At 38.7% G+C, this 24,610-nt stretch overlaps 2 protein-coding genes across 2 annotated transcripts in view; one reads left to right on the forward strand and one right to left on the reverse strand.

Moving 5' to 3' along the window:
• Positions 1 to 5,221, reverse strand: part of tyro3 (TYRO3 protein tyrosine kinase) — a 16,961-nt gene extending 11,740 nt beyond the window's left edge. Inside the window, exons 1-4 of the mRNA XM_079457895.1 lie at positions 4,865 to 5,221; positions 2,941 to 3,124; positions 1,476 to 1,576; positions 1,202 to 1,372 (exon numbers count right to left, since the gene is read on the reverse strand). Of these exons, the coding sequence (XP_079314021.1) occupies positions 1,202 to 1,372; positions 1,476 to 1,576; positions 2,941 to 3,124; positions 4,865 to 4,922 (514 nt within the window). The 5' untranslated portion in view covers positions 4,923 to 5,221. The remainder of the gene's footprint in view (positions 1 to 1,201; positions 1,373 to 1,475; positions 1,577 to 2,940; positions 3,125 to 4,864) is intronic.
• A 1,004-nt stretch (positions 5,222 to 6,225) lies between these two features.
• The window catches only part of mipol1 (mirror-image polydactyly 1), a 55,413-nt gene continuing 37,028 nt past the window's right edge, over positions 6,226 to 24,610 (forward strand). Inside the window, exons 1-4 of the mRNA XM_079458308.1 lie at positions 6,226 to 6,382; positions 9,188 to 9,273; positions 22,698 to 22,782; positions 23,641 to 23,705. Coding sequence (XP_079314434.1) covers positions 9,228 to 9,273; positions 22,698 to 22,782; positions 23,641 to 23,705 — 196 coding nt within the window. The 5' untranslated portion in view covers positions 6,226 to 6,382; positions 9,188 to 9,227. The remainder of the gene's footprint in view (positions 6,383 to 9,187; positions 9,274 to 22,697; positions 22,783 to 23,640; positions 23,706 to 24,610) is intronic.

A 24,610-nucleotide genomic window follows, 5' to 3' on the forward strand; every position in this document is an offset into this window, starting at 1 on the left:
TCTCTCTCTCTCTCTCTCTCTCTCTCTCTCAAATAAGTCAGTTCTTTTGGATTGTCAATTTTAACTGGTTCAAAAACTTTGTTGATTTTGAGTTTTTGAAACTCCCTACAAGGCACTATATGCTGTTTTATTATAAATATATTTAGTGAGTAATCTTTATATCACTAGTTCCGCAAATAAATGTTTTTGCATCTTAAAAACATTGCGGCCAAGGAAATGCATAAGTAAAGAGTTGCATCTGTTACCATGGATAACACAAGAATATCAAGTAGCTAAAGCAAGTAATATTGTCCGCACTTCTTATAAACATACCATTTCCTTTGAAGAAATGCAATCTGTGTCAGGACTCTGTCCTTCCTGTCTCGAGTTTTCTAGCTCCTTGGGCAGAGTCATGACATCGTCGTGTTATGTGTGGAGACACGTGGCTTTTGTTGTTACTTGGCACCACGTGTCCTCCTGTCACGTCTCTCAGCCCTGCCCTTGTTTCTCCGTTAGTCATGCCATTAGTGTTTAGTCTTGTCACCATCCCCGGTCAATCTTCCCTTTAGTGTTTCATTCCCCTCACCTGCTCCATTCAATCCTCCTGTTCGTTTTCCCTTAGTGTTTCATCCTTGTCACCTGCTACCACTCTCCCTATGTAATCAGCCCTCGATAGTGTCTCCCTTTTATATTGCTCCAGTTTCCCTCAGTCCTTTGTCGGGTCATTGTCTAAACTGTCTGAGATTTCATTGTGTGTGTGGATTACCCTTGTTCCTAAGTTTGTGGACATGTTATTTCATTGTTGACTTTATTTTGTATTTTCCCCTCGTGGGAAGTGTTTGTTTTGCGAGTTATTTTGTTTTGTTTTCCCACCGTGTTTTTATTTTATTATAATAAAAATCTGTTTATATATCCTACGTCTGCCAGCATCTGGGTTCTGTCCTCACCATTTTTTGACAACCTGAAGTATCTAAAACTAACATTACCATTACCAAACCGTAGAGCTGGCAAAGCAACAAGGAAAAATGTCATGATTTTCATAAAGCACACTTCAATGCAAAAACAGCATTTTCAAATCTATTCTCATCAGTGTGGATGAAAGACCAAAACTGAGAAAAAAGTTCAAACAAAACGAGAAAATGTTTCCCAACAAAAACGTATTCGTGTGGACAAGGCCTACAACATACTGGGCCAACCTGATTTAAGCTTTGATGCATCTCACCTTTAACAAAGAGAACTGAAGGGGAGGGCATGAAGTCACCCTTCTGTTCATCTCCCAGCCACCACAGCACCTCCACAGGGTCTGGAGGACCTCGGGCGGCACACGTCAGGTTAAAGGGCTCTCCTGCAAAAGCGGCCACATCGCTGGGCTCCACTACAAAGTAAGGCACACCTGAAACACAGCGGAAAATAGAATAATGTTTTGTAATGTAAAGGATTGAACGGAAGGAACAAGATAGGACCCAGGTAAGCGATATTAGAAGCCATTGACAAACCTTCGACTGTGATCCAAGCAGGTTCAGAGGAAATGATTGTGCCGTGATATTCCACCTCGCACCAGTACTTCCCAGCATCCTGCTGTTGCACGGATTTAACTCTGAAGAGAAAAAATGACTTATAACTTGACATCACGAATGTGACACGAATGCACACATTTTCATAAAACAGTATCAATGGATCTTCACCTTAGTTGGACAAAGCAACTGCATTTATGCTGAAGAAACGTGTGGTATTAACATTTGTTCTTACAGTTATGACTGCAAGCAAGAGAACTATTGAAGACAATAGTAGATTAGGCTGGCAACACTTTACCCAGGAAATGTGACTTTCTCTTGCCATATTTCCCTGTTTGTTATCCTCTTACGCCTAATCTTATAGCAGACAAATCCTTTAAAAGCCAATTTCCACCCAAACTGTTTTTAGTCCAGTCTACTCAGCATCTGAATCACAGGCAGCCGGACCGCGTCAGTGCTCGTGCAAGGGATTGCCAGCCAAAACAGCATTTAGTGCAGCAAGGTCATGTTACTAATGCTTATGTGCATAACATGCGGATATCTGCTCACATGAAGAGCTAAGTTAAAGGGATAGTTCACCCAAAAAATATATTTACTCACCCTCGCGTACTCACAATGTCTTTGTTTTGATGAGCACATAGAAAGATATTTGGAAGAATGCTTATAACCAGACAGTTCTTGGACACCATTGACTACCATAGTAGGAAAATTACTTTATGTATGTTTTTTGTTTTGTTGAACACAAAGACGATATTTTGAGGAATGAAGAACAGCAAACAATTCTCGGGTACTTTTGACTACCATTGTCATTTTTCCTACAATGGTAGTCAGTGGTGGCCAAGAACTGTTTGGTTACAAGCGTTCGTCCAAATATCATTCTTTTGAGTTCAACTAAACAAAGGAATGTTTGTGTAATTTTCATTTTTGGGTGAACTATCCCTTTAACCCTTTAAGCTTTCCTGTGGATCAGTGGTTAGTGTGTGTGGTGCTATCCTCAGATTGCTTATTCAATATCACATAATAGACATTCACTATAATCAAGAATGACCTTAAACAAGGTAAATTTAAGCTTTTATAACTTTGAAGGTCAGAGGCTGAACACAGAAACAAATAATCTGCTCTGAAAAACAAGAAGTCCTTGATAAAAAAAATTTTATCCTGACGTCTCCTAAAACATAATCGGCAGCAATGAATCCTCAGCGCTTGGAGTTACTTTGTTATCTAATGAATAAAGAACAAACAGTAGCTCTGGTTACCTGATAATTATAAAACAAGAGACTACAGAGACACAATCTCACGGTCGCATGACAATGAAGTACACGCTCTTCTAAAAGACAGAACGATCCTTATGATCAACACATATTCCAACATCCCTTTAATCTACTTCTTATGTTTCGATTCTCAATGTCGACCGTTATATTTCAGTTTAGATTACAGTCAACTCTACCTATGAAAGGTCTCCCAATGGTGCACATCCAACGTGATGTACATTTGATCAGTGGTGTATATCTTTTCTCCATCTTTCATCCATGCAATCTCTGGTTCGCCCATTCCTTCAAAGGCACAGCCCAGACGGGCCATGTTACCCTGAGTGACTGTGATGTTCGAGGGATTTTTCGTGAACCGTAGACCTGAGAATACACACAACAGTTTGAGATGTTGCTCATGCAAATTTACAACAAAAGTTATATCAGGTTTGTAGACAGTTATTTCTATCAAAACAATATGTTGATTTCAATGGTTTCAATAGTAACCAGGGTGACCGATGGGTATAGATAATCACTTTACACAAAATTGACAAAATAATAGTATTTGTCTAGTATCCATTGACAGAAGGCCGAACCTCAAAATGCTTAAATATCGAGTCTATTTTTATCTCATAAAACACTACTCTCTGTAAAAATATCAGTGCGGGTAAGTTGCTCTGAAAAAGTAATGAATTACTAGTTACTATTACATATTTAATAGTTGAAATAAATTGCTGCACAAATGACTCACTCCAAAGAGTATTTTTATTACTTATTACTAATTACTGTCTATATCCTACATCATCCTCGATTCAAATTGATGACACGAAACTGCTTATTTAATGAATTCAAATAAATAACAAATAACTACATAAATGATTCTTAACTGACCAAAGTATTACAAATGTGTTAAAGCATATATTTTAAAGCAAGACTTCTAATTTTGATGTAATTTCTCCTATTTAACATATTACACAGAATGTACTTCAATTACATCAGAAGTAACTGTAATTAAATCACAACTCTTCCAAGGGAAAAGTAATTAAATTATAGCGAGTAATTAATAACTAGTTACACCCAACACTGAAAATAACATTTATATACAAAATTACATAGATAGTCTAATTCCACACAATAATAATAATAATTCCACTAAACACATGCATTCATGTGAAATGTTTTGGTCTCTGTCTCGAAATGTCACGTGCATCTAAAAAATGACAAAGAAACAACAGAACAAGACATGTGCAAAACATAAACCGTGCCCCAACATTGCATATCATTTTCATATTTTCTTCAAGGGGTCTTTTGTGTCCCATTCTGAGACGTCTATTGTGTCTGCCTGCATCATTCCTGACATCATTGCCTGTGTGCATGTTCATGAAGCCTGCGGATGGATGAAGGATCTGCAGTGACAAAACATCACAGCTGGCCAAAACACCTCCACCTTCACAAGTGAGAAACTATTGACTAACAACAACACGCTTGAAATAAATAACTTACAAAAAGTTAAACTTCAAAGAAGGTCAACGTGTGTTTTAACTTCTAAACTACTTTAATGTCACTCCAAATGAAAAAACAACAACACACTTTTAATGCTTTCCATCGCATGCAAATAGAAATACTATGATGAACCATCATCTTAATGGTGTTTTATTGGTTAAATTCGCTTTACTAACATCGCTTTGGATTAAAGTGTCTGGTAAATGACTTAATGTAAATGTTCCCACCCGCCACAACACAAAAGCCCTTAACTAACACTACGGTTCCATTAAAATCAATACAATTATCGATTTTCTAACATGTTATTATAATAACTCACACCGACTTCTCATACAAGAGGCGATTCAATTATTGTGGAAAGTTTGACATCATGTAATATGTAAATTCGAGATGCTGAATCCGTTTTGTTTACACTCGACTTGGCTACTAAATGACAATTCGCATCAATCCTCAACCTGTAAAGAAAATGAATTGTTAGAAAATGTTCCAGAACAAGGTTGGAAACTGTTTGTTCGTGTCGTGACCCCGTCGCCTATATTTGGCCGCAAAAACCGATATGTTTAAATTGAGATCTGAATCGGGTCAAAGCATCACAGCGCTGGTTTTAATCGACAGACTTACCATGAATCCCCTCATTGAAGTGCAGGAAAAACACAAGTATCCAAAGACAAGTCCCCATTATAACATCTTCCGTGGGAAAGATGCGTGAGTCCTTCACTTGAGATCAATGCGAAAAGCGGCGATTAATGTCTAACGATTCCATAGCGCGACGCTTACAGACAGACTTCACCGGAACTCAAACATCCCTCTGCTGCGTTAAATCATCGCCATAAACGCGTAAAATAAAACGCTTTACTTTTTAAAAGCGTCTTAAAGAGTTGCTGAGGTGAAGGAATCTCGTCCGATCGGAAAAGTGCGAAAACATCCGAGTATTAGAGATCGTGCACTGGCGCCCCCTTTAGATCACACGGCGTCACTACACATCGCCAGCGGAGCAGCAGTTACATCATCCTGTTGTTTAGAGAAAATATAGCTCATTTTAAGATAACTACACAGTGATTTCAAACGTTATGGCATGGGCAAGATCATCTTCATCAAATATATTTGTACGCACAGCTTTGAAGTGAAGGTTCCGCTTGAGCTAAATAGGTTTTCTTCACTGTTGTTAGACTCTGTTGAGGGTGATAACATTAACACACAGCATTGATGACAGCTGAGACATCCAGGAAGCATTTCACTCATTCTTCTATATTGCAATACATGCTGAAAAAAAGCTTAATGGAATATGATAAGAACGGATTCTAGTCCCCACCATAATACTTTTTTTGTGGGGGTTCGTGTCGAAAATGTACAATTTATACAAAATACACAATATATTTCATCATAATATGCATAACTATATTTATTCAAAACAGGCTTGCATAAAAGAACAGGCTTTTACTGTATTTTGGATCAACTCAATACAGGCTTGGTGAACAGAAATGACAAATTTAAAGTCACATGACAACTAGCCCATAAACAAACTTCATTTAAATGATTGTAAATAAAGAATTCACAAAATTTACCAAATCCATTGCATGAATTTAATCACATTTGTCAATATCATTATAATTTGTACTCAAAAACTATCTGAGGGACCTCCAGTATATTTCTTACTTGTTATGGGGTCCCTAATGCCTAATGGGGGTCCCCGGATCCCCCGGCCCCCCTTCAATTCGAGACACAAAACACACTACGTGTACAAATGTGTAATGGTTTTAATAGTGGTCAAATGATCATTGTGGTAGGCCTATGTGTACAAAAAATCATTAGAATTACTACTGGTCCCCAAAAAAACGTTTCTACACGAGCAACATATTATACGGCACAACTACAAAGATGCATATTCCTAAAAATAACCAAACGCTAAGAATGTTTTATTTTACTGACAAGGTGCCGTTGTTAAGTCGTTCTCTTAAATCGAGCAGTGCTGGCCGCCCTCTAGTGGACAAAAAGTATCTCGTTTCTTTCCGGTCGTTCCCGGAATGGCGCTTGGCGTCGAACTCTGTAATAGGAAGCTGCCCTGCAAAACTTTTAGGAAACAAATCTGTCCGATCATCCCTAAACGAACACCACACCTTAACCTACAGCATTTATATGGTAAGCCTAAAGCCGTTATTTGTATATCACCACTCCTGTCGATGTTATCGTTGCAAAAGTTCAGTCATGACTTAACAATACGACAAAAGCAATGCTTGTGTTTTGATTTTAATCGGGTTGACAGACGACGTGGTTCTTGAATGGATTGGAGCTAAAGGAACTATTTTACTCTTGACGTTTTACTAAGAACATCTAAGTAACGTGTCAAACCCACTTGTTACATTCCTGCTACAATGTACACTCGATACAATGTATACTATGAGACAAACGCACGTTTCGAGGAAACATTCGCTGTGTCATCAATAGCACGCGAGCTCCCTATCAAGACAGGCTGCAGTTTTGAGCGTCACGGTCACTTGGAAGATTTGGAGATATCAGACTCAACAGCATTATTTATCTATACGATGAGTTGCAATACATGTATGATTGCACAAAACTGCACGTTAAACGGACAGATAAGGTAATACGGTTGTGCTGTCTTGCAAGTGTATATTCCCAGCTCACTAGGGTTTGAAACACGACCATTGTCTCCTCGCTTGTATCATGTTGCATGCATATGTGCAAGGTGAGATGAAGGATACCGTGTCCTCTTAGAAAAGCCCGGCTCTCTGAGCACATACATGAATATCGCAAGCATGGCACGGGATGTTAAATGTGCACTTCGGAGAGCAAAAAACAAGATATCGACATTGGAGAGTGAGCTGTCATTGAAGTGAGTATAATGTGATGTCAGTTATTCACCTGCCTGTGGACTGGATTTTGTTTTGTCAACTGTGTTTTAAGAGGGTGTCTATGGAGTGTGCATGGATGAGAAGATGCCATACTTCATTACTGACATTCCTGTTAGTGTAAATTCTGTCAGGTGTACTGTAAAGATGCACATATGTCGTATTATTTCTGTACTTAATACACTCCCCCAGCACGCCAACTTGTTTCATTTTTTTTATAAGTCTGAATCCCTGTTTCGAAACCGGGATCCTATTCCTTTTATTGCGCAATACTCCCGGAAAAGTCCACCCACGACAAGGCGAATGAAAGAGCCTGCCCACGACAAGGCGAAAGATAGAGCCCGCCCACGACAAGGCGAAAGATAGAGCCCGTCCACGACAAGGCGAAAGAAAGAGCGCGCCCACGACAAGGCGAAAGAAAAAACCTGCCCACGACAAGGCGAAAGATAGAGCCCGCCCACGACAAGGCGAAAGATAGAGCCCGCCCACGACAAGGCAAAAGAAAGAGCCCGCCCACGACAAGGCGAGAGAAAGAGCCCGCCCACGACAAGGCGAAAGAAAAAGCCCGCCCACGACAGGGCGAAAGATAGAGCCCGCCCACGACAAGGCGAGAGAAAGAGCCCGCCCACGACAAGGCGAATGAAGGAGCCCGCCCACAACAGGGCGAAAGATAGAGCCCGCCCACGACAGGGCGAAAGAAAGAAAGAGGCCGCCCACGACAGGGCGAAAGAAGGAGCCCGCCCACGACAAGGCGAAAGAAAGAGGCCGCCCACGGCAAGGCGAAAGAAGGAGCCCGCCCACGACAAGGCGAAAGACAGAGCCCGCCCACACACCAACCAAGGAAAGGAAACGAAAACCTGCAGCTGCAGCTTGTAACTCTTGCGATAGTGAGAGAAGTTGAGGTGTTTTTGTTTGTTCACGGCATTTCAGTGATAGATGTTATATAAAAGATGTATATAATGCTGGATTTGGAGATCGTTTGAAACTGATAGATCTCGCGGTTCTAGTGCTAAAACATGCCGGACATGAACTGCACGCAGTAAGTGAAACTTAATCATATGTCTGTGTTTTGTTGTTAACCGATGCGTACGTGCATAATAAGGTGTAATATGTATAGTGTGCTGGTGCTGTCGTTCCGTCCCTCCTGCCTGCCTCCAGCAACTCGTCTATTTTTTCAGGAATAATCGTACAGCTGTATCTCTCTTTTATCAATTTGATCAAACTAAATACTCTTCGAAGATACAACGTATGCAATGCTACTTTATAGGTACTCAAGATTAATATGAGATTGGCAGAAACTGCGTGTGTTATGTTGTACCATCTTTAATTTTGAAAGCACGTCCTATAAGTGATTGAATTAGTTTGGCCCTATATGGAAATGTCTTTGCATTTAGCAAGTGACAATGTTAAACTCTCAGAACTGACTTCTCTTCCTAGGCATTTTTTTTGTAAGGACGTTTGAACAATCTTGTGATTTTATGTGGTAGCAAAAGTAATTTTTTCTCTGTTCTCGTGTGTTATCAGAGTGACCACAAGTGTATTTCTCCGTTGCTTTTTGTCCTATGTCTTGTTAAAAAAGGTGTGCTTTGTCTTTTGATTTCTTATTTTGTTTCTATTTCATACATTTTCAAGTTTCCAAAATCATCTTTTGGGCTGGTATACTTGATTTAACTAAACTTTCATAGTGTCGCTTTTATTCATTTTTGACTGAATGTGGAACTTTCTCATGCCTTAAATGACATCAAATGTTTTTTCACGTTTGAATAATTGCATTGTAACACGCAATTACATTTTTCATAAGGTTACATACTTGTGGTGTGGGATTACAAGGAACATTAGAGTCTTAGAAATATATTCATTATATACGTAGCATTATTTTTTTCTCCCTCACAAACGCACACAGAGGATTTGATGTGTAGCCTGTGAGCTCCTGAAAACATTGCTAAAGAGATTAGTCTGACCCACACCGGGTGCTAGTAAACATGACCAGAAACCCAACACACAGAGCCTGAGCATCTACAGAGATGCATTACGGAAGCGAGATATTAATGCTGATGTTCTGTCTGTCTGTTTAAAGGGAGAGCTGCTCTGAGAGTGAAGATGATCAGCTGTCGTGGATGCACAAACAGGAACTGAGGGATTCACTGTTTGATATGTACAAAGGTGAGTCTGAACGTTTTGAGTTAAATTATAAAGTGACAAAGGTGAAGTTGTTGAATGCATGTCATGTTAAATGTGTGCCGCATTGTGATCTGCTTGGAAAAGAATTGCACAGAATTGTTTTACATTGTTATCTAGCGTGAAATTGTTTACTTTAAATTTTCTGAGATAGTGAACACTGACTGTATAGTATTTAAATGGCAAAATGAACACCGTATAGTGTACAATAGACACATTTCATTTAATTAGGAATAATCAGAATGATATGAATTTAAGAGCCGAGCTGATACGAGGAAGGATCATGTTTATGAAATGGCTTAAAATGGAATATGTTAGTTTTATTTAAACCAATTTGTTGATAATGTGGCTTTCATACAAACCAGAACTTGCTTTAGTGAATAAATCACTTGAAAAAAGATGCATTCTAGATTCTGGACACAAGATGGCCCTCCTATCCACCAAATCATTGTAAGACGCATTGCCTTAATGCTCTGTGTGGCTGTTGTTAGGAAAGGCAAAGCTATAAGAGGTAGTCATTTCATTATGTTAATCCCAGGAAAGGAAATTAATATTTATTGATTTTCAAAACATGTCAGACACCAAAGGGTCTGAGACAATAATCCATTAGAACTGCAGTTTTTAATGATGCGAAAGGACTTACAAACGCTGCTAATAGAGTTTAATACCCTTTACAAAAGCACCAAAGGGGTGCATTGGTGTACTGATGTTATCTGATGATAAAACCGTAGTATTTTTTATATATACCATAATATTGAAAGATTACCATATTTAAGTACCGTAGCATTTACATTTTTATCACCACGGTACCATGTCCAAAGAAATGGTAGTGCTTTTGGATAGAATGGAAATAACGCGTTGGCACTGCAGGCCCATGTTATCAATGTGAATGTATGTGTTTGAGAGCTTTACAGAGCATCACCTGAGCTTAGTCATAAGGTTAGATAAGGTTCGACACATTATACCGTCACGTCTGTTTGTGTTTCGGATATAATGTCAGGCTTGCTGTTTCTCTATATGCTGACACATTCTGCATCAGCGCAGCCCAACCCAAAGCATTTCAGCCTTGAGATGGGTTGAGGCTTAGACCTGAAACAGGATCTACTTAGCATGTATCCTGATATCTTAGACGGCAGGCGTGTAAGTGTGTGTGTGCACATATGCGTTTGTGCCTTCCGGCATATGGCTGTATGCCCGTTTTTATATCTTTGTTTGCGTTTGAAGAGCAGACATACGTCTGCCTCTTACAAACACCAGCGTATGTGTTGTCATCGTGTTGTCAAACTGTTGTAGTTGCAATGTGTGAAGGGTGTATTCATATCGAATTCTTCTGTTTAAATGGATAGAAAACTGTTACAGTTTACAAAACATCAACACTCTTGGGATGGCGCTTGTCAAATCAAACCCTGGAATAAATTATAGGAAGATATACAATTTGGGATTTTGCAAGTGATATTTCAAACTGGTATTTACATTTATCTGGGTTTGCATTTTGTTTGTAAAACTAATTTGTTGTTTTGAAAGTAAATCAACTCAGCCTTGTATTTCTTTGTAAATGCCTCTCTGGTTTGGTATTTCACCACTTTTATAAAGATGTTGAATTTATTTTCTGCACTACTAACACAATTAAAACAGAATAGTCACTAAAAGGCAAAGAGCGTCTTTGAACCCAAATCGAATGCCGTCCGCGTTTGATGGGTTTGCTCACGCGTCCGTTTCCCTGCTGTTTTTATTTGTCTCACGTGGTTTGGGATAAGCCCGCTGCTGTAGGCTGGGTCGTGTTATTACAACCGACCCGCCGGATTGTTTTCCAGCATGGGTAAACTGTCCTTTCAAAACACATACACCACGTCCATCATAACAAACATGCAAAGAGTCCTATGGAGTTGAATTGGCCTTCCCGACAAGAGCAGAAATAGGGCTAGTCTCAACTAGCTTTGTTCTTAGCAGGTGAATCGACCTTTGACGTAACCCGTCGCACGTGCTGTTCGGACCCATCACCCTTATACGGTGTGGTCCTTCCCTCGGCTTTCCGACAGCCACCCACTCCGATCCTTCGTCTCTCTCCCTCTTCGTCGCTCTCCGCTTCAAGGAGGGCAAGAAGCGCGCCGGCGACCCCTTCGCGGCTTCTTTGTGGGTCCTATTGAAGTTCAAAATCCCTGGGATAGAGTGCCGTGTGGCCCAGCGGGCCTAACTCCCTAAGTGGGTGGTCCACCAGTGTCAGTGGGATTCCACAGGGCTCTGTCCCATCTTTTGTGTCTCTGTGTTGGTTTAAGGAATAGACCTAGGAAGGGCACTGCTTAACTGTTTAAGCCTGGTTACTGTGATCTGAAACCAAACAAACCTAGTTGAAAAGCCTGCACACTCACTAATACACAAAGACTCGGGCTGTAACACCCAGGCAGAGGTTGGCATCTCTCGGAAGTTTTGCTGGATGTTTGGGTAAATCTTAGGGATGCACCGAAATAAAGATTCTTGGCCGAAGCTGAATAAAAATGAAACACTTGGCCGAACACCGAACATGCTTTCGTATTTCTTCTATTTATGTAGCCAGTTCTTTGACCATTGCATAAACGTAATGGTCAAAATGTGCTTTTTATATTTTGTCTTGCTTTTCAATATAATACAACATAACAATTTAGCAAAACAAGAAGACTAAATTTGCACAAAAAATAGAGCCCTCTCCCTTCTTCAATAGCCTATATTGGACCGATAACGGACTGCTGAAAGAATGTACCCCTACAACAAAACACTTGATTAAAAAGTGTTATTCAACATTATAAAATAAAAATATGGATAAACGAGAACGGTTGGATTATTATAGTCTAGACTGCAAAAGGATTTAAAGAGAAAAAACAACCATGCAAGCAATTCTAACTGACAATCCTCTCTTTCAAACTGCACAGAACATACTTTGACAAGTTGTTTAGGTTTAGTACAGGGAACTGAAGTACACAAGTTACCGGTAAACACGCTTTTATTCAGAAATTGACTGTCTTTTTTACACTTATTATATGCTCCGGACACGTTTGCTGCATTAATAAAGCTCTCTCTCTCTCTCTCTCTCTCTGTGTCTCTCGAACATAAGACATGTCATGTATCCGGCCATTTCACTTATTCGGCCGAACATGCTGTTTTTGCTATTTTCGTTCGAATATGTTCAGCTGCCCAACATTCGGTTCATCCCTATTAGATCTCATCAATCGATCATATTTCACTTATCAAAATTTTAAAACCGTTACAATCTTTTTGCATTGACGTAAATTAAAGGGATACTACACCCAAAAAGGAAACTCAATGTTCTGTCAACATTTACTCCCCCCCCAAAGTTGGACACAAAGAAAGATATTAGATATTTTTTTAGCAACCTACATTTCTGTGACGTCATTGACTACCATTGTGGGAAAAATCAAGATGGCAGTAAAGGGCGCCCCAGAATGGTTTGCTTTTCTAAATTCTTCAAAATATAAACATTTCTGTTTAACAGAACTACAGTAGTCAATGCTGACCCACAATTGTCAGTCGCTAATATTTATCCAAATATCAATCTTTGTGTTTAACAGAACAAATACATTTATACAGGTTTGGAACAACTTGAGGCGTAGTGCTTTTCCTTTTTGGGTTGACCATCCCTTTAAAGGCAATACAGCGAATCATAAAACAATGCATCAATACCATATTTTCTGCTTTATCCTAATTAAAAGTTTTGTTAGCATTTTGATATCATTACGTATTTCTTTAGATTTGTGGGCTGTAATATAACGAGACAAGATCGTAATTGGTTTTGTGAGATTTGTGTGTGTTTGTGTTAAACCTCACCATAAAAATTTTATAGTTTTAATGTAAATCGGTCAGCCAATGTTTGAGCGAAATGCCGTTTCCTAATTGATATAATTATTTTGCCCCTTAAAGGAGTAGTTCACCTAAAAATGACATTTCTGCCATGGTTCATTCACCCTCCTGTCATTTCAAACCTGTATGATTTTCTTCTGCAGAAAACAACATTAGACCCCAATGACTTTCATTTAATGAAAACAAAAACATTTCTCATAATATTTTCTTTTTGTTCCAGTCGTTTTGAACAATGTAAGAGCAAATAAATGTCAGACCTTTTATTTTTGGGTGAACTATTCCTTTAATTTAGATTCTTGTAGCTTTTCAATGATGGACTAAACATATTGTATCAGGTCAGAGTCACAGAGGTTCTGTTCCAGCATACATCTCTTAAGAATCAAACCGGCGCTGCTATGATCTCTAACGTCTCTCTTGCCACCCAGTTGCGAGCAGGGATTCCAGACGACCTAGTGATGGCCCATGAAACAGGCAGGAAAACAAACACGGCTTGCATTCGCTGTGAACCACAGATGCTTGGGAACTGTTTGAACAGGGAGCAATTTAAACAGTCACTCCTGTGGCCAGTCTTCAAACATCGAGTGGTAATGAGGACGAAGGGCCCGGTCCTGTGGCCCCCGGCCTCCACTTCGCTTTTCAACACATTCACGCTCCCAAAGGAGGCAGGACCAACAATGACGGGCCACTTTCACAAGAGTGGCAGTTTTACTGCCTTTTTACCTACTTGTATTCGGGGAATGTTTGTCAAACTCCGAACCGCCAGAAATGCTCATTGGGCGCAGACAGTTGACACTTGAGTTGGGGAATTTATTGAGCGGTCTGAAGAGTCCTGTTGAAAAAACATTGGGTTGAAATGCTTTGTCCTGAGGTTAAAAAATAGCAGGCCCTTGTGTAATGCAATGAACAACGTGAACCTGCAGCGGCAAAATTGGCAGATTTTGTGCATTCGTTCCATTGCATTATGCATATTTGTGCATTAATGTTTTGGCCTATTTAAATGCTCCCCGCTGCTCATAAAAGTGTAGTACTCAATTTTAAAGCTATTGCACAACATTCTGCAAAAAGCAGAATGCAATGCATGCCGATTTAGTGTGGGTCTAACCAATGGATTGTCCTCTGATGCAAAGGTTTAAATAACTTGATTGTTCCACAGAGTAAAGCATCGTGTACTTTCGCATGTGTTTGTGAGATGGTCATGTGACCACTATCGTACAATAGCTGCTCTGTAAATATTTGCGGTGATGTACATCCTTGCACACACAATACCTCCCGCAAGTCTCTCTGCATGTGTCCCGCAATTGTGCCGATGTCGCCCAAGTGCCTGTATATCAATATCACACATTAATACAAACTTTGTTTGTTCCCAAATGCTTCGTAGTAAAAAAAACACGGCGCTATTTAAAGCAGTTTGTTTGAAGGACAGGTCGAGGCACAAGCGTCTGTCATTATTAATGCTGGAAGAAAGAGAAAAGGTCTGTTTGGATTTGACGCCTCTGCTTTGCCCGTAGTTGAGCTTTGCAGGTCGTGTTAGAGAAAGGATTTCCTGAACAAAGGAAGATGTGTTTGTCGACGATCCTCGCACCACTAGCTATGTGTGTGTTTTATCGCCGGGCGTTGAGGTGACATGCAGCTCTTTAAATGTTGCTTTGGAAAGCGGGTTAAATGTTGACTGGATATGAAAGTTTTATGTTTGGTGGATGCTGAGGGATATTATACCTGTAGGAATAATTGTATTATCATTGGAAACAGGACAATGAATGTGGTTTATTTCTTTGCACACTCAAAATTGACAGTGTTAGCAATGGCTTCTGCCTAAAATTACAGTTTTAGATTTTTTTTCTTCTGTACTTTTTACTATGATTACTGTACGTTCTTAGTTTGTCATTTCTTGAAGGCATAGTTCATCCAAAAATCTGTCATGTATAAATGTTTTCGTTCCAATGAACACAGAGAAAGATATTTGGAAGAATGTAAGCAATTTTCAGTTCTTATCCATCACCATAGTAGGAAAAAGAATATTGTATTTTTTTGTTCTGTTTAACACATAATGAGATATTTTGAAGAATTTAGGAAAATAAAGAGTTTTGGGGCACATTTCATTATTCCTACTATGATCGTCAATAATGGAAATTACTAACATTCTTCCAAATATCTTTCTCTGTGTCCATCGGAAGTCGTTTGTACAGGTATGAAATTACAGTATATTATGACAGAATTTTTTGGGTGAACTATCCAAAAGTATAATGAATATTATTATAAAAGTTTATTTACATTTTTAATGGCAGTGGCTGTGCTATGGGTTACTAGTGGGCCCCTAAGATGCGTTATGGCTGATAAAATGTAGATTTATATTTTCATATAATATGGGCCAAATTCAGATCATTTGAAACATTATAAATATACATCTTTAGTAAATTGAGATTTTGAGGTAGTGGTTCTAATGGCAAATATTTTTCTTCTTCTTTTAAAAACTGTCAAATCAATAAATACTTAATATTTTATAACGCTTTAACAAGAAAATGCAGATATACGATGATATGTAGGTTTTTTTTATTAAAACATTCAGAGAGAAAATCAAACTAGTGATTGACATTTGTAGATTATTGTTTTAACAGATGCCTTAATTCAATTGTACAATACACTTGTATTTGAATGTAGTTCTACAAAGAAGATCAATGTGTCGAAACTTGTATGGCTTTCTGTAAAAACATCACCGAGTCGAGAAGGCGAAACTCTTGGCCGGAATGTCTTTCATAAAGCGGCTGACCTTGCGTTGACTCTCTCGGCGAGCCCCACCTCTCCTGTTTGGCGTCTCTCCGATGAGTAATAACAGTCTCACGGCCGGTGACGCCACCTTGCACAATCTCCCTGCTACAATAAGGCTTTATTTTCTCTGTGCCCTAGTTAAAATGTCGAAAGGAATGTGCTTGAAGTATTTTGTTTTGATCGGCAAAAGAGAAAGGGTGGTCAGAAATAAAAGCATTTGTTTTAATCACGATACTATAAAAAAATCTAAGAAGGTCTCTGCTGGAAATTGAGTAAATACAAATAGGATTTCTTTAGGTCTTTGACAGTCAAATGTTTGGGCACGTCTTATTTTTGATTCTTTGAAGTAGCCGCTTACTGCGTGAATCTGGAGTTCTGTGAGCATTCTCTCTCTTCATGAGTTACATCTTCGTCTTTATATTTTTCTACGAAACTAATTTCAGGCCTTAAACAAGTCGAAAGTCAAGACTTCTTGTGTACATTTTAGAAAAGTTAAAACATTTCGAATTTGCTCATATTTCAAGAAATCATTTATTTCAAGCGAATGATGATATCTGTCTTTTTGCGTTGCAGAAGTTTTACAGTATTTGAAGGATGATTGAAACCTTCTTTCCTCTTGTTTCGACTGCATTAAGCTCATCTTTAAATAACTCACTTCACCCTCCCAAATGTTAGCCAATGCAAATCTCAGCTTAGTCCATATTTACACAGCCAATTTTGAGGTTACATTCTGCAGATGAATTATCCAATCGCTGAAATATTCACTCTTGACATCCCATCGCAGAATTGATATGAAACGTTCTGTTTGTCTAAGTGCTTACAAATACAGACCTTTTAAAATTAATTTTTGATGACTGTGACAACCTCACTTTGACAAATCCAGTCGTCGCATGACGCTGCAAACCTTTGCTGCGGGAGAAATGAAATCAAATGCTTTTCTGCATAGTTAAAAGCAGCGAAAAAGAAATGTGCGAACACCACTTGCTAGAAAAATATATACTTGAAATCGTTCACGCTGAGTATTTTACTTGAATTATGCTGGACTTTAAGGAATAGATTATTATTATTAAATAAATAAGTGATATTGCAACAGGTTTATTTGCTGAAGTATAAAATCAGGCTGCTTTAAAATACTGTTTTAATAATTTCTAGGTTATTTCTGAAATATAAATGGGAATTAACAATTTAAAGTTTCTTAAACAATTATTTAATAAAAGCATACATTTACGTACATTTTATGACTTTCTGTAATTGACTTTAACTATATATTGAATATGTAGTGCATTATAACGAAATACATGGTAGAATTTCAGTAATCAATATTAATTATTAATCAGATTACAGTGTGACTATTTGCTCAGTTTGTAATTAATAAATGATATGATTTATTATTCGATTTATCTGTATTGTAAGATTAAACATTTCTGACAAAGGTCATATTGATTCAAACTGTAATTTACTCATCTTATCCAATAACAGTATTTGTATTGTTTGAACAGAAATTGAATTTATGTCATCACAATATCAAGTACCCCAAACAGTATTTTCAAAGTTTATCAGACATCTCGAGGGGCAGTTTCCGGCATTTTATTCATTTGGTTGTGGAGTCAGGGAGCAGTTTCTCGACTCGCGCTTCCCTCGCACCCAAATGAGTTGGATCTGGGGAAATTGAGGCACTCATCCTTGTAGATTTGGAGGGTCATTTCTCCTCCCCTGTTAATACAAGAGGATCAGCGAATCGTGGCCTGATAGACGCCACCAAAGATGGATCCATCAGAGAGATCCGAGATGCCAGCGCTAGCTCATTTCCCACAGGCTCAATTCAATTATCATCGCGCCTGCTTCGACTTTATGCCTATAAGACATTTGGCCCTGTCTCACAGATCCTGTACTACTCTCACTATTAGATATCTCCAGCGTCTAAGAAACATAAAGTCTACCTGAAGAATTGTCAAGTAATGCCAGGAATTATGGTTTCATTTGAGAGACCGCATATGTGAAGTCCTTAAAGTGACATTGACTTTGAGTGAATTGTTTCTCTTCGTGAATAGATCATTTTTTTTGTAGTTTATCTTTAAATAAATCATAAGGACGGATTAGATTATCTTTAAATATATGGGACAGTTTCACATTTTGATTACTGTACTTTTTCACTATATTCAGGACATTTGTCAATGATGATTGATCTGTGATCTGTACGATATTTGCGATTTTTGTTGCTGAATGTGACTAACATTTGCAATAAAATCTTTTATTTTATTTCATTTTTTGTTTATTTAAATGGCTTTAAACTTCTTCAAAGTGATCTTTTTTGTTCTAATATATATTTTTTGGTAGTTCAGTAAAATGAGAATTGTGTGCAAACTTTGTGTCAATGTTAATTTACATTTTTTTATTTCTATATACAATGAAAAATACATGTGTATGTATAACTGTCCATTTCAACAGGTCATGTTGGCTTTTTGAACATAAAACACAAATATTTCATTTTTATGAAATTAGCATTTTTTTTCCATTCGGTTTCACAGTCAAGCTGAAAAAGCAATATCGTTATCTGTTTAAAAATGAAAAAGAAATAACATCAACAATCTCCTGTACACGTCACCGATTGACAAAACAGTTTCTATTGTGAATATCTTTCAACAAGTTCATAAAATCCTTTGATCCCAAAAAAGTTAAGACCGTTCAGAGCTTCATGACATCCCGTGACAATCAAATTACACGGTGGGGCACCCTGCGTGTCCCTTCCCACCTCCCCTTCAGAAAAGATCTTGTTCATCCATATCAAATCGGCTCATGTCTGCCTCTTCCCTTCCAGGCCCAAGCATGCTCATTAAAGCTGATTTAAGACTCTCTCCAATTTAATGTCCATATCAAAATTCATAAAGAATCGGTAAGATGAGAATCCTGAGCTGGTAGATTCGCAGGGATTTCGCACGAAGCTCGTTTAATCAGGATAACACTGTTATTAATATTCATAAAGCCAGCTGGAATACAAATGACAGCCAGAGGAATCAGAAAACTTTTTTGCCGAGGAAACGCGTTTAAATGCAGCTTAAAAAATTAATGGAATTGAGTTTATTTTAGAGAGAAACGCCGCGCCCCCCTCACAGAGCGATCGAAATTGGGCTTAGACATTTCTTTTTGAAGAATTCCATCTTTGACAGACATCAAAGGCGTTTTCAATGAATGCGATGCATGAATGGTCATTTAAAAGGATTTAAAGACATTACACTGCAATAATTGTACATGAATAATAAGTGGCCCGCCGAGGCAATTAGCTTAAAGTCTACAAGATGAGAAAATGAAGATCACTGAGTGACAGCAAAGGACAAATTGAAATGAGAAAAGTTTGAAGGAAGGATAAAGTGTTTTTAAGTGGCAAATGCTGCTTTGTAAGAATTCGCTCTTTTGCGTTTGATGTCGGTTTATAACAGATTCATATTTCTTTATGTACGAATGTTTTTCAAATGTTATCTAAAGACGACAAAGTGTATTTAATCATCAGTGACTCTCGCAGACTTTGTTAATGGTTAGGTAGATGGTTTCATAAATTTTGATATTGCAATTGTGCAATTGCTGTACTGTTGTGTTTATTGTAAATTAATTTGAATGCACTCTTTAAGCACAATGATAGGTTATCCATGTTACATTTCCATGAATGTAGTTTTCAGTCCTGTCCTGTGAGCACTAAGGCTAATAGCTCATTAATCTATCATGAAACTCCGGCATGTTATGTAGAAAATGTAGATGCGATGCTAATTCACCATCTGGAGCGGCAGCCAAACAGAAACGGGCCTCCTCTATTGCACCTCGCACAATTCCAACTTTCATTAAACCAGAACGAGCGCTTCTCTGTTTTTCAATATCGGATTATTGGATGGTATCAATTTCATTAGGGTTTCCGGGGGTGATTCTCCCAGGAAATCATTGAATCGGCCCAAATTTATTTGGGAAAGCGCTCCTTTTGGGCAACCGTTTCGCGCGTCTCGCCCGAAATGAGGAGAACATCAAAAGGTCACGTTTGTATGCTTTGCCTTGTTCATTTTCCTTTCTGTCTTTCTAAAGCTGCTTTCTCCAGTTAGCGTTCAAGGATTACCAGGCGTCTTAGCCGTACCTAATATCTTGGAACTCTTTCTTCATCCTCGTCTTCCTCTCCGTCCCTGCGAGAGGGCAGCGTGCGGGGCCCGCTCCTGCTCGGAGTCTATCACTGAGATTAATGGAGCCCCGTGGTGTTTGGCACAAAAAGCCAGTTGTCCGTTCACGCCTGACTGTGCCTGAGCTGAATAGCGTGTGAGCCGTGTGTGCTGGCTAACAGGGCAGGGATAACGTTCCACTGGCATCTGCCCCAGGGGTCAACCCCTCCCGCCGAGCCGCAACCTCCCAAGAGCGCTCTCGCTCTTTCACTCTCTTTTTCTCACTTCTTTTAAAATGTATTCTCACATCTTTCTTCCTCTTTCTCCCATGATGCCCCTAGACCAGGGGTCCCCAAACTTTTTTCTGCAAGGGCCACATAATTCTCCCTGTCTTTAATGGGGGGCCGGGTCGGTTTGTAACAGAAAACTACATGGGCAGGAGGTACTACTTGAATTATTGTGGAATTATGATTTGAAATGTATTTATTATACCTACTAATGGTAGAATAGTTTTTTAAAAGTTAATAGTTTAGTGCTACTCAAATTCAAAACATTTTTTATGCATTTAATTAATCTTTCTCTTTCCCAACCGCTTGGCCATTTTGTCTGTCGTCTCTGAAATTTTCCGATGGTTCGCGCGTCAGTTCTATCGCAATGGTACGTTATGAATTTAACAAATAATTAGGCTATGTGAGTAACTTAGCGAAATTTGGGTCTGAAAGCCAAATATAGACATAAGTGAAACTGTAGGCCTATAATTAAAAAAAAGAATTTTTACCGACGCGAATTCGCGTCATGGGAGGGGCTTCTGACGCTCGCCCACGGCCCTACTAGAGCAAGCTCCTGATTGGTTAACGCGGCGCGAATTTTTGCCAAAGTTCCGATTTTTCAATTTGTACGAATCACGCAAACGCTCAATTTGCGCGATTACTTAACATGTAAATCATTCATTCGCGTTTGGTGTGAACACACTATAAGGCATTGTTCAGAGGACCGGTCCAAATCTGTGGGCGGGCCGTAGTTTGGGGACCCCTGCCCTAGACCTTTAGATCCTCGTCCTGACCTTGGTTTCCTTTCCCATGAAATTGATCCTAATTTGTCCAGTGATTTACGTATTTACATAGAGTCTCAAGAAAAAGCACATGAAATTGAAAATGTCGTTGTGACTTTTGTGGCAGGGCGGTTCTGTTTGGGTGGCAGAGACCAGGGGTAGTAAAAGTGCAAAATAAGATGACACAAATTAGAAAAGGCAACTAATATTTTGGCAAAGCTTACTTAACTTGATTGAGCGGTTTTTCCAAGCAGAGTAGAAAGCACTTCCAATATTTTTTGTCGGTGACAGCAAATTCTGTTTTGTTTAAACAAACGAATATCATGTTTGGTCTGTTTTGTCACTTGTAATATCAAATTTACATTCATTTCTGTATTGGTTTCCACAACGTTGCGTAGCAGCTTTACTTTAAAGCACATTTTTGCACAAATAAGTAAGGAAAAAAGTTATAAATGTGTGATAATAATAAATGCATAGTATCATTACAAATAATTGTCAATTGGTGCCCAACGGGGAGTATATGTTTGTCCAATAAAATGCTGAAGTGCTTATGCCTTCTTACAAAAGTATCAAATCGTGATGCATGGCTGTCAACTAAACCCAACTGGCTATAAATAAGGAACAAGCCTTTTAATATGCCTCTCACTCTTTAAAATAAATGTGTTACAAAAGGTTCTTCACAGCATTGCCAAATGAGAACAAGTTTCTTTCTTGGCATTTGTAGTCGAAAGGACCTTTTGCGCAACAGCCAAGGGTTCTTTATGGCATCATGTTGTACGTGCATCACCTTCAGAATAGTTTTCATTTCATGGGACTTTAATTGTCACGTTTTTTGTCCAGCAGGGTTTACGGATTCGTCCCGAATCTGCTTTGAAGAATTGCATTCATTTGATTCCAACCTACAGTTGACAGAACCGTAGAGATTTTTTTTTTGGCTTTCTTATGAAGCACAGCTTGTGATGGATTCTGATGTACCTTTCCCTCAGAATCTCCACCACTAGAGGGAAGCTCTCCACCACAACTCGTACCATCATCCATCAGGAGGCTCTCCGGCACGTGAATGTCAGCGCTGTTGCTAATTGCCTCCTGTCTGTCTGTTTGTTGCTTGCATATGAATTAGCTTCCCGTTCACCGTACGAAATGATCCGCCATTATTTAATTACACCTGAGTAGATGATGCTTTATTGGCGATTCCTGACTGGGATCTGATATGCCTTGAGCTGTATTAAATAGCTGTTTACTTTTCTGATAGCTAAAAGCATTAAATCGATGGCATGGAGGGATTACGGATGGTTAATTGGCGCCGTTCATTAGCCCTCCATAAACTGCGAGGTAAAGCGCCGGTACACAGTGGATGAGATAAAGACAAAGTCTTAAAGCATAATTTCGCACGGGCAAATTAAAAGGCGCCTGCCTTGTTTTGCTGCCTGTACTCCAGAGGTTATTAAAGATCGCTCTCCGCCAAGCACCCCGAGATCATATTGACAGGCTTTAATTAATACTAACCTTTCTACGTCTAATGGAAAAGGAGCGAGGAAGAGGCTGCGACGAGAAGCATTTTTTCCCGCGCCGAAATTAATCATATCCCTTCTATATATTTCCAGCTAATCCTAAAGTCAATGAAGAACTGAAACAAAGGTTTCCGTCCCCCGTAAGGCACCATTGTTCAGAGACCACACCACAACTTGGGTAAAGATGCTTTCCTCCGCTCATTTTACACTGTTTGTCAATGGCTTTCTTCCACGTGTTACAATTAAGGACGGTTTTTTAATATGTGCGAAATGTTTATCGGTGTACATCGGCGGCGATGATTACACGCTGTAATGATATCTTTGCACAGATATGTTTTCTAAATCCAAAACCCTGTTGCAATGTTTGAAAATCAGCTAGTTTAGTTTGTTCGCCTTTAGTGAAATGCACGTGTAAATTGCTTGCGAGCGCATTTTTTTGTGTGTGCACATGATGCACTTTTAACAGGCCCTGAAATGTGGTTTGTTGGTTATTTTAGTACGCCTTAACACAACGATTTAAAACTCTCGTAAATTACATTTCACTTGTATTATTACAATGCAGGCATGTGCTAATTGTTATTTAATGTAACCAACAATTTGTAAACTCAAAAGCTGTATTAGTGTAGCCTACAATTTAAATGACATTCAGGATATTGTTATGGGTAAAATCAAGATTAGATGTATTTATGTTAACATGCATTTATTTATAAGCATTTACACAAGGACATTGTTGTGTTTTTTTGTGTAGACGTACAGGTGAAAGAGTTGACACTGTTCTCTCTGGGTGCGAACACTTGAAGGTCTTTGATATTTGTGTCATGTCCTGCCTTTATACATCGCTTTAGAGAAAAAACGACAGCTAGTCCATCAAAGCGCTGTCATTGATGTACAGTTTGTCAATATCCCGTATCCTTTACCTGTTCGTGTCAGTTACAGCATCACTTTTATTGCACTGCTGTTAGATATCCAAGGGGATGATGTGACACAAAGACCAGAGGAAAAAATAAGTAAATTAGTTTACATTTATGTTTTTCAGATCCTCTGAACGAGATTCTACGTCCCAAAGTTTATCCAAAGCTTTGGAGGAAAAGCTCAAACCAGGTAATACATTTTTACCAAAAGCAATTGCATAATAATTTGAATCATGTTTTCCCTTTATTTGATTAAGGCTTACTATTACTATTATTGGCAACTTCCCGTTGTCTAAATGCTGTCCGAAACAATGCCTAAACATTTATTTACATGTGTAAACTAGTTTCCACCATTACAGCGGCCTGCATGCCGCATAACAACGTCACCTAGGCCGTAACGCTATGGAAGAGCCACTATTTAGATAGACCGGTTGGAATGACAAAGAGAGATAAACAGAGTATTTACCAACCCTTCACCAAATGCTCCCGATATGCAAATGTATTCTGGCTGTCTGCTCAAATATACATTTGGGCTGTTGCAGAAACACTTGAATCTTTTTGCGGCGGGTTAATCAGCATGTGTTTGGTTATTAGTGAGATGGCACGTGATAGTTTTGTGCTCTCTTTATCAGACCGAGAGAAGAGATGGACACATGAGTTTTGTCTCTTTATTGCTCTTTTTTTTGCCCTGTTTACCATGTAAAACTGCCTTTTTGTTTGTGCGCTTTCCAGATCAAAGCGCATTGTGATTCGAATGTCGAATTTTAATGGCATGATGGAAATGCCATTCAATGCAAAGATGTCAAAGGTTTTATAAAGAAGTATGTATTTGTTTTATGTACATTTTATCATATTTTAAGGGATAGTTCACCTAACAATACAAATTCTGTAATCATTTATTAATCCTCATATATTTTAAAACCTGTATATTACTTTTTCTTCTGTGGAACATGAAAGAGGATATTTTGAGAAATGTCTCTGTGGTTTTGTGTCCATATAATAGAAGTCAATGGGGACCAGCGTTGTTGGGTGACCAACACCTTTCAATATATCTTCTTTTGTGTTCTGCTGTCATACAGGTTTGAAATTAAATGT

The sequence above is a fragment of the Barbatula barbatula genome (genome assembly GCF_947034865.1).
Source record: "Barbatula barbatula genome assembly, chromosome: 6".
Classification (NCBI taxonomy): Eukaryota; Metazoa; Chordata; class Actinopteri; order Cypriniformes; family Nemacheilidae; genus Barbatula; species Barbatula barbatula.